The sequence below is a fragment of the Lytechinus pictus genome, chromosome 11 (genome assembly GCF_037042905.1).
Source record: "Lytechinus pictus isolate F3 Inbred chromosome 11, Lp3.0, whole genome shotgun sequence".
NCBI lineage: Eukaryota > Metazoa > Echinodermata > Echinoidea > Temnopleuroida > Toxopneustidae > Lytechinus > Lytechinus pictus.
Window position 1 is genome coordinate 25,705,491 of NC_087255.1, and position 11,694 is coordinate 25,717,184.

General features: G+C 36.7%; 1 protein-coding gene across 1 annotated transcript; it reads right to left on the bottom strand.

Moving 5' to 3' along the window:
* Positions 1–759: 759 nt before the first annotated feature.
* On the bottom strand, positions 760–11,272 carry LOC129271076 (zinc finger protein 234-like). Its single transcript, XM_064106211.1, has 4 exons — positions 11,152–11,272; positions 9,624–9,743; positions 7,352–7,441; positions 760–6,706 (listed from the first exon to the last, which is right to left on the bottom strand). Exons 1-4 carry the CDS (start codon positions 11,189–11,191, stop codon positions 4,470–4,472), a joined length of 2,487 nt encoding a protein of 828 aa, XP_063962281.1. The 5' UTR covers positions 11,192–11,272; the 3' UTR covers positions 760–4,469.
* Positions 11,273–11,694: the final 422 nt, after the last annotated feature.

Sequence of the window (11,694 nt, forward strand, 5' to 3'; positions counted from 1 at the left end):
GAAGAGGGAAAGGGACATTCACAATGGAGGGGGAAGCCCGGGGGGGCCACTTACATTGACGAGTGGATACCATGCGCGACCAAAAAAACACGTAAAAAGGATGTCTTTTTCAAGATAGGGCACGTTACGTACGTAACGTGATAAGGGTGTCAAAAACACAAAAATAATGAAAAAAGGGTATCTATTTCGCTAGGAAAGTTACGTGTTTAGGGTCAAATTTGCGGGGATGATAAAACAAAATTAAAATGTTGTATAAAGGATGTCCTTTTTGCCCCAACACTACGTGTTTAGAGTCAGATTTGCGCGAGGTGTGGAAGGTGGGGTCGTACTAAACCAAATGAAAACTGACGACCAAAGGACCCGTGACATAACAATAAAATATTCCTGTACTTGTTTAGGGGCTCATTTCAGGAAATATTTGCCAAGAGTATCGTTTTGTTCCCAATACTTGTTAAGGGTAGGGTTTCACGCGCCAATACTTGTTAAGGGGTACATTTTCAGGATATGGAAATTACGTGTTTAGGGTGCTTTTCGAGACCCCATGGTCGCGCATGGTATCCACTCGTCAATGGAAGATAAAAAAAAGTATACAAAAAAAAGAGAAAAAAAGATAAAAGAAAAGACAAGAGAAATGTGAAAAGGAAGAGATAAAAAGAGGGATAAGGAAAATAAGATAAAATAATACCCCCTGTTCTACCCATGAAAGCCCAATGGCTCATTACAGTGGAGTCAAAATAACAAAGATACCACAGTATCGAGTGAGTTGCCAGTAATACATATATTTACAGTAAAGTTTATCAGCAGTGAGACTTTGAAAAGCAAGAATATGTTTTTGGCTCATAAACCCACACAACAATCTCATTGTCAGATGTAGATTTAAAGTTAAGCTTCTAATGCTCTCATATTATGGTCCTTGTAGGCGGCAGGCCTATTCATAAAAATGTACAATCAAATCTTACATTCATGCTAAATCATACATGTAAGTCTTTGGAAAGGTGCAAACCATCTACATGAAGTTTTAACCAATTGTAAATACATGTATCAGTTACATAATTAGGGACAAACTCATAAATTGTCCATAAGATATGGACAGTTTAAGTGACCTGCCTGCTATTTTGCAGTCATACGATAGTATTGTTATACAGCAGAAAGGAACCACCGTACAGATGACAGCATGTAATGAATTACAGTACTTACAAAAAATGCAAAAGTATTATTATTATTTGTTTGGCATCACCTGTGCCAAACATTTACAGAAATAAGGAAACGTAATTACATTTAGAGCAATGATAAAATATAATAATGTACTTGTAGATTTTTTATGCCAAATTGTGATGAACTACTAGTACATGCAAACTTGATGATGGGAAGTAAAATCATATGCCTTGCCTGAATCAATGTATTGCACACTCACTTGAAAAATAAAAACATTATCACTTTTTGGAACATATAGTCAAATGGATCCATCACTCATGATTTTCAACAATTATATATGTGGTGCAAGGTATTTTGAATATGAGATGTGTTTCTCATACACCTACTGTGATAATTTAACCTTTTATTGATTTAGTCATGATTTCTTCTCCAGTACCTGTATACACAAAATATATGTTATTCATTAATTCAACATGAGTGTTTTCTTTTTGTTCTTGAAGTTGAATGAAAAAAGACATTTCAATTTATACAATAAGTACAACCTTTGTACAGTGTAATTGCTGCCAACATCCTTGTGAGCATTCAATAAATCTATGAAAATGAAAATTTCATACAATAAAAACACAGCATAAAACAGTGAATTTAAACATAATTGGCTCTCTCATTAGTATGCAGAAATGATATGCCAATTTGGGGGATGAAAATATACAACAGTTCCCTTTATTCTGCATCTGAATTTTATGACATTTTCCAGTGCTATGCTTGTAACTTGATGTTAAGGTGGACTTGATATTTGAAGGTAATCATTTCTTCTAAAAGCATGGAGATTAAATATTTCATTAACAATTGGATGAATAAAAGTTATATTTTATGTAATACTGTTGTTACATAAGAGGGTCTTGATAAAAGCTGAGAAAAAAAATGGAAAAATAAGTATCAATTCCCTTACAGGCAAGACCACCCTAACAAAAAGTTGATTCGAATGTAAAGAGCAATATTAAACTAAGCACAATGCTGAAAATTACATCGATATTGGATATAAAATATTGACATTTTGAACTTTAGTAATTTTTCACGAAACAGTTATGTGCTCCAGAAAGTGATCTAAAAATGAGTCAATGATGTCACTCACTATTTTTTTATACATTTTATCATATAAAATATTTCAATGTTTGCACATTTGCACATAAGGAAGCATCTTCACAAATTTCAATAGGTTGCTTAAGGACGTTCCACAGTTAAAGTGAAATCCATGTCATTTTCACCAAACTTTGCACATAGATACTTTAGAACCTTAATATTCGAAATATGCAAAAATTAACATAGGTCCATGTGCTTGATTTTTTGCTATAGAGCTTCAAAGTTCACCCAAATTGATGTTCTTAAAAATTGCGCATTCAAAAGAATTTGGCATTTTTAGACCGCCCAAGATTACTACAATGAGTTTAAACCTCCATTACTCATTCAAAATACATGAAAAAGTCATCAAATTTCGCAAGAGAGTTAATAATTGTATCGTTAGAATGGAGAATCTATTAATAGTGCTATTTGTTTGCAATTTTAAGTTTAACAGCACTGTCAGTTCTTAAAAATGGCGTAAAAGATAACAAAATCCCAATCTGAAAAATGTAAAATTTCAGTAACAAACTACAAACGTACAATAAATGCTGCACTTTATTCAAAATCCATGTCATTTTCACCAAAATTTGCAGAGTTGTAGAGGAAGGTATACCTAAGAGGTACAAACATTAAAAAATAGGGGTTCAAAATAGGGGTTCAAGGGTTAAACTATCAGCATTTTTATTAGAGCAAATGTGCTTTTTAAAACACCAAAAATGGGCCGAATGCTTAGTATCTATGTGAAGAAAAAATCAAAACCACTCTACCATTTATTCAAACTCGGGCTAATATTCGTGATTCTTGGCAGCACTGCAGAGTAAAGTATTTTGAAATTGTAGAGAATATTTTTTTGAATGTTCCATGGAATAATTCAATTTTTTAGCTTCATGAAATAACGCATCGGATCTGCAGTTAAAGTGCAGAAGATGAGAAAAATCAGCTCATACCCGCAGCTAATTAATACCTGTTCATCCATTGTGACGTCAGAGTGTAAACTATGCGCAGATCATAATGCGCACAAATATAACTGTGGAACGTCCTTAAATGGCAATCCAAAATACACAAGGAATCAAACAGTTTCACATAATGAAGAAAAATTCAAGACATTTCATGTAACGAAATACGAAAGAAATGAGTAGGCGATGTCATTTGCATATACTGACCAGGATGTTTTGTGGAATAATAAAGTGAAACTTTAATTTAAAGCTCCTTTACTTTGTTATTTTTCATCCAATTCTGATATTTTCAGTGATATGCTAATTTGATTTTTTCCCTTCTCATTCAAATCAACAACCCCTCCCCTCAACCGAATTACCCCAATGAAAAAAAATCAAGCTGGCTCAGGCTATTGGCGAACTGCAATAACTCTGGTCATTTGAAATTCATTCAATACATGTTTAAATATTACTCCACATTTGAAACAGCTAAGAAACATTGAAATCACTTGATCAATTGAGTCAAATGCACTTAAGCTGCCAAAACCATTCCCTGCCATTCTGTACATGACTGGGTTCACATTGCCGATGGACCCTGCAGTGGTCTGGATGGCATACCATTGGAATATAAATTCAGCTGCTTAGAACACTTGGATTCAAGCAGAAACCTCAAGAATTATTCTGAGGTGATAAAAGTCTAAAGGCATACATCATAACAAACAAATACTAACGTTTCTAACTGTAAACTTATGATTACCATTGATTAGAATGTGCCATGTATATTTCCCATTTCCACTTTGTTGTCATTTTAAGGTAAATGAAATGAGAAATTTGCTCTATATTTCTCCAAATCAAGAACTAAGAAAAACAGTGAGTGAGATACTCATATTTGAAATATGGCAACAGTGATCCTTGTTCATATAAATCACAAAATAGAATATTCATGCCAAAGATATGGCTTCAAAGTTACATTTTTTCCAATTCTGTATTTTTTACTAGAAATTGCCTATTTTATCCCCAAACATGCCTCAAGAATCCCCTTTTATTTTGTTCCTAAAAAACATACAAAAAGAAATTCTTTGGTAAATACATGCGTATGAATATTCAGAGTAGACTGCGAAGTCATTTCTATGTAATTACTATACTTTTAATATGTAATTGGTTGAAAGGAAACAAGGAACACATTTTATATTCATATATTTCGAGACAGAATGTTTAATCCATTTTCAATGACTTTACAATCAATAACGGGCTCACACATTAAGTCTGCGCATATGATCCATACCCGACGGAGGCTTCAGGGACTTGACCATCATTGCCTCTGTCAAAGGTTGTCTGATGACCAAATGCTGCACTTTCACTGTTGGTGTGGTCAGGCCCTGAAGCTGATTGTGAAGGTGACAGAGTACCAGGTTTATCAACGGGTTCATCAACCCTTGCTGGCTCTGTGGAATAGGTTGCTTCAGGATTTCTCTGTGTCATTACCTTCTTCAGGGTGATCTTATGTACAACATCCAGATGTTTCCTGAGCCCTGGCAGATCCGTGAATTCCCGGAGACATACATGACATTGATGGGGTTTCTTGTTCTGATGGACGTACATGTGTTTGGTCAGGTTACCTTTGGTCAGAAACGACTTACCGCAAACATCACATGTATGCGATCTGATGTCATAATGCCAATTCATATGAACAGTCAACTTGGCTTGAACTCTAAAACCCTTCCCGCAAAGTTGACATGTGAAACGCTTGTCGGCTGGATCATCGGAATGGACCTTCATATGGGCATTCAAGTGTGATGAGCGCTTGAATTTCTTACCGCAGATCTCACAACAGTACTTGTATTCATCAGAGTGCACAGTTCGAGCATGCTGTCTCAGATTCCCTGGAGTCTTGAAAGCTGATCCACACACCTCACATATGCAATGTCCTGCATCTGTATGGACAAGTTCTTTGTGCTTCTTCAGTGAACGGGCACGGAGGAAGGCTTTTCCGCATATATCACATTCAAATTCCCTTTCTGCTATGTGATTCTGGGCATGCCATCTCAACCGCTCTGGATTGTAGAATTCCTTTCCACATATCTCGCAGGGGAACTTTATCTCTTTGGTGTGAACGCTATTAACGTGCCTCTCAAGAGTTCTTTTGGTCGAAAGCACCTTACCACATGTTTCGCATTTGTATCTCTGGCTGTGCCATTCCATATGGATAATGTGATCGTACTTTGACAAATATACATTACCACATAATTCACAATAGTGTTTCTCCCTTTCCTCCTTGTCCATGTGGGTTTTGACATGAGTTGTGTACACAGATTTCTGCAAAAATGTCTTCCCACATGTACTGCACTTAAACGCCAGCTTTTCGTATTCCTTGTGATCCTCAAGCATGTGTCTACCTCTTTGATGAAATGTCTCGAATTGCATATCACAAAGGATGCACAAGATAGCACTTCCCCCATTTTCTGCTGATTTTTGTCTGGTAGCAGAGTCACTCTGATCATCTTCTATTGTTCCTTTGTCGGATGCTTCCCGAATTCTATTTCCTTCATTTGCTTCATCTGACTCTACATTACCCACCTGATCATCGGTGACCATCATTTTTTCATTTTCCCTTTTCATGTCATTCGAAGGGGCATCCCTGTTTTCTTCTATCCGCTCATCAACTGATCGATGGTCGTCATCCATCTGGGGTATGGTCAATGAACAATGACTCTCCTCCTTAGTTTCAGTTTCACTGACATCTGAGACTGGTGACATAGCTGACGATTCATTTTCTGTGTTATCGTCTGCAGGCTCTCCCTCATTAATCATGAGATTCTTTTCTTCTTCTTGTTCTGCAACATCCTCTTCACATCTTTTCTTTCTTCTTGCAGCCTTACGCCTCTTTCTTCGTTCTCTCCTTTCTTTCCGGCTTTGATGTCTGTGCGATTTTTTGGTAGGTGCCTTGTCAGATTTGCTCTCACATTCATCTTTTTCCTTTCCACTTTTTTGCCTTTTTGCACTTTTCAGTTCCTGAAGCTTATGGACCATTTCAGACGGATTCAAGCTGCAACTGTGAACTTTGCGTAAATGGTAAATCATCAGGGCCTTTTTACAAAATGACCTTGTGCACTGGTCACAATTGTACACGTGACAAAACAAGGCCTTTTCGCAATCCTGCAGTTTGTGAAGATCTAATTCCCATGTGCTGTGTAGGATTGCATGGCAATCAGGACATGGATGTGTCTCTCTTGGCGACTCTTTAAGACTCAGGTCTTTTATTTCAGTGCTGACTGGTAGTTGGATGTCATAGTCATCATCATCATCATCGGATTCCGTCATCCACGATGATGAATACTTCTTTCTATCTGGCTTTATCTCTTTGGTATTGTTTTGTTGTGAAGCTATAGGCAACCTAACAGATTTTTCTCTCTTACAGACATACTTTCCAGGCTTTGATGCATCAGCAGCAACATGCTCTGTCTCCACTGGCTGATCCTCCTCAAAATGGATTGACACTACGAAAAAAGAAAAGAGCTAATACTTCTGATTTACACTGATATATCAATGGATGTTAGATGCATATTACATTTAAATACTACAGATTGATGGAAATTATTTGAAAGTTTCCAGCTACTGGTAAATATATCTAACTGTTAGAGCTTTTATTGATTCAACATGCACCTTCTCATATATTTACCACATTATGGTGAAGTTCACATCAGCAAAATATTTCAATGAAAAAAAAAAGATGAACCAGTTTAATAGGTTGGGAAATTTGAACACTATACGAAATCCTAGATATTTTGAAACTCAATCAATTAATAATTATCATCATTTCAAATAATACATTGAACTTTGCAATTCTGCATTAGCTGAAATTCTGTAGTCAAATAATTGGCAAGGTTGAAAATTGTGTTCATACAGATATCCTTTATCACTTCTTATCAAAAGTCAAAAATATTTCTGCTACTCCAAGAGATTATACTTAGAGTTCAGTTTACTTAAATTACAATTATGAATTATCATATCAAATAAAAAATCTTAAGTACAAATATTTGAAATAAATCTGACAACAATTGGCAGTAACATATTACAGACTGCATGTTCCATCATGACAAGAAAGAAAAAACTTCCTTTTGTGCTAGAAAGTAGAAACTAACCTCTCTCAGATTCTTTGAGATTACTGCCAGACTGAACAGTAAATTGTACAGCTCCAAGCTGCACCAAAAATGTAACTGCAGCATCTTTCTCTGTGCAGAAAAAACAACAAATGATAACCATTTTAAGTATAATTTACAATAGTCTCAGAATATTGCCATTCCATTTCAATAGCTGCATGATAGAATGCATATTTATACAACATACATTTTGATGAAGATATTTCTCCACTTTTTAAATACATCAGTGAAAGATTAAGAAGTCTACCGGTAATCAGACGAACACAAAAGACTTGATACCCCTTTCATACATTTGTGGGTGTGGGTTATAGGCAAACCATTCCTTGAAAGGTAGAGAACAAAGACAGTGAAGACAATATGAGTAATGCTATCAGGATGTTCTAATCTGCACTGTAGGCACACCTGTCCTGGGGGCCCTGTTTCATAAAGCTGTTTGTAAGTTAAGAGTGACTTTAAGAATGACTGGTGATCTTTTCTTGTGGAAAATTATATTCACCATTGATTGTTCATTGGTGATTATTTAATGCATAAGAAAGGATCACCAGTCATTCTTAAAGTCGCTCTTAACTTACGAACAGCTTTATGACACATCCACCCGTTCTTGGAATTAATGAACTGGTGGGTGTTTTATAAAGCTGTTCGTAATCTATGAGCAACTTTACGAACAACTGGTGACCCTTTCTGGTCAATGATATACATGTATATGTACATCAAGACTTCATTGATATTGATTTAGCACCTAAGAAAGGATCACCAGTCTTTTGTACAGTCGCTGGTAAATTACAAACAGCTTTATGAAACACCCACTAGGATTCTCAAATAGTGCCGACTCCGTGGACGAAAGTCACTTATTTCCCACGCCCTGATGCATTGTGTGCATGCAATCTGACCGGAATTCAGAAATTTTGAGTGCTTTATCACTCACAATTGTCATGACAATAGTTCACACTATATCCTTGCTGCAGTTAGAGAAAATACTGTAGTGTAGACAAATTCACAAATAGTGAACAGGATTTTTTTTATCAGATCCGCTTTATTCTGCTCCGGACTATTTGAGAGTTAATTCATGAAAGGGTATTTGATAAATATTAATATCCTCTGTATTTCACTATTTTCTCTTTCACCTGATGTATGGTACTTAAACAGAAATATCTAAGTTACATCTATAAATACTCTATAAAAATTGAATTGTTTAAACATGGAAACTGTGGCTTCTGTCAGTATAAAAAATCTTCATTATGTATTTTGAAATGGACCTATGCATCTTGAAGTCTCACTTTAAAAGTTTTTTTTTCTTCTTCAAGTGTAATGTTCATATTGATAGCCTATAGCTTGCAAACCATCTAAAATGACCCCCCTTTCTACATGAACAAGACATTTTCTATGGCTGAAAATAGTTTTTAAAAATCTGAATTCACACTTAAATCTGAAGAGTGGCATCCCTGAATAATATAACAAGTGGAACGCCTCTGGCAGTCTCGCCTGCATTACGCAATTCGATATAGCAGCAGTGCCGACTTCGAAAACAGCTATTGAATAATTATTCACAAAAGAAAACATTCATATGATAATAAAATGCTATGTCCAATGACCCAAAATGACCTTTGACCATGATTATCTGATCTAAGATGTGAGCAAATCAATCATTTATACTTGACTACCCTTATGTCTATGTTTAATGAACTAATGAAGATCCATAAACTTACTAAGTTATGATGCCAATTACCCCCCAACATGACCGAAGTTCATTGACCCTAAATGACCTTTGACCTTGGTCACGTGACCTGAAACTCGCTCAGGATGTTCAGTGATACTTGATTACTCTTATGTCAAAGTTTTATGAACTAGATCCATATACTTTCTAAGTTATGTCATTTCGAAAAATTAACCTTAGGTTAAGATTTGATGTTGATGCTGCCGCCGCCGTCGGAAAAGCGGCGTTTAAGTCTCACTCTGCTTTGCAGGCCAGACAAAACGTGGAAAGATGACGCCATCAGATCTTTGGTTGCATATCAATGATGATATGCCTAGAATTTTTACAAAATTCAACAAAATAAGCCACACCTAAAAAGCGGATACCACATTATTTTTTTTTCATTCAATGTTAATATTTCAAGTGTTCAGCCTAGTCATCCCTGAGTGTAAGTCAAAAACTTTCATCCTTTCTGCACATGACATGTCTACTTCCCAAACAATGCATACAACAATGTTGGAATGTTATCATGTTGATATCTACATTGAAAAGATAGCCTACCAACAGCTGAAGCCTTGCCAAGGGACCACATGTGGATAACCTTCTCACTCTCAGCTTGGAACTTATCCTTCAGTGCTTCCTCATCTTCTGAAGACATCATGCCCCACATTGGGGTACCATCTAAAGCAAAGGAAAAAAAAACAATCCACAGAACCATATAACAAACAAAAATAGCTCTGACTTTGAGCTCAATATCTTGTGATGTCAGTCCCACCAGGCACTGATCAAGAACCTGAATTTCAGCCACAACAGATCAGGATCAGCCAGGCCCAGGTTCTTCTTCGATCGCTGTCGGCGCAGCTACAGCTGAGCCTATGAACGTGCCCGAGCCAATCCACTGGCACGTCGATCCGTACGCTCAGCTGTAGCTGACAGCGATCGAAGAAGAACCTGGCTGATCCCGATCTGTTTGTCATCAAAATTCGCTATTTTCCAGCATATTTTTCAGAAAGGAGGTAAGCTTTAGGCGTATGAAGGTGTTAAAATAAATAAAATGAAAAAACATTTACATGATTTTTATCTTAATAAAAGATGGATTTTCTAGGGAAATCCATCTTTGTTTACATTGTCTCTTATACATATATATCATATGGCAGGCAGTTCAAGGCATCCATGATGAAGTATATGGCAAAATATTAAAAAATATCATCATGGAGTCTTTGTGCTACTGTCTTAACTTACAACAACGTGATAGAATAGACGGGTCTCTCAATGACATTTTGCTAACTTAACTATTCAGATTTCAGATTATAAAAATGCTATATGCCTTGGGCTTGGAGCAGAAATTTTAGTGTAAAAATGGGGGTCCTCTCCGCAGCACATACCCACCACGCATTATAATAATACAATTATATGGCAAGTTCCCCCAAGTCTGCGCAGTCCCCCTTGACTCTGCGCACACGCGTATCTGCGCGATTCTAGTAAATGAAGATATGCAACGAACACAAACTTTACACATGCAATTCATATAGACAGACAGATATTCATTCATAAATCCGACTCAAAATGGTGAAAAACTAATTAATTTTGGGCATTCCATGTGACGGCCCCAAAATGCAGCCTTTCTCATAAAAATCCCCAAATTGTGTGCAGACATGGCCTGGGGTACCATCTTTTTTTTTCAATCTGAAATTGAAAATGAGTGCTCGAGGAGTCGAGGTTTTTTTCAAGAAAATCCTATATTTCTTTCAAATTTTTCTGAGATATTTGGTACACTTTACTCATAATAATATAAAGAACATTATTATCTGAAAGATTTTGTGAAATAAAAAGAAATTCATGTTAAATCTTAACTCAAATTGTTAGGTGCGCAGACTCGGGGACCACCATCATACTGAACGCGCCCCCCCCCCCCTTCCTTCCCGGACTTAAACCCTACACAAAATTTCATATGTGGGGCATCCTGAAGGGACGCAACAACACTTGCGTTACTGATTACGTGGCGCATATTCGTGCACCCAAAAGGAAAATTAATAAAACTGGTCAATCTTTAAATAAGGTATTTTCTTAAAATATATGGTTAGTTTACCATTTGACTGAGAAGTCGAAGACAAGTTCAATGAATCCATCAGTCACCAGGCCAGTCGACAACTTGCTCGTGCGCAAAGTTCTATTGTGTGTGTGAGGTTTTGTGAGGGTACGGTGTGTGTGTGTGTGTGCGCAGGGGGGGGAGTTTTTTTTTTTGGGGGGGGGGGGGGGTGTGGCAAGCAAAAAAAAAAAAAGTCAAAAAGTGAAGGTTCCTCATCATCTAGGTCCCCTAAGACTCTTCCGTCGAATTTTATTTTGACAAGCAACCCCCCCCCCCAAAAAAAAAAGGGGCCAACAGATATATTCACCCCTTAATGCCAGGGAGGCGCGCTGCTCGATATTTTTCGTATAGGCCTACCGTACGTACTCGTCTATTGTAATTTTCAACATTTTCTTAGGGGCCAGGGGTGGGGATATTTCAATATGAATAAAACTCAAGCAGCTAGCTAGAACGCACATCAGAGGCACTAATTCACCATAAGTTTGTATCGGGGTTTATATTTACTAATATTTTATAAATCCTCTCTGAAAACTCATTATTTTG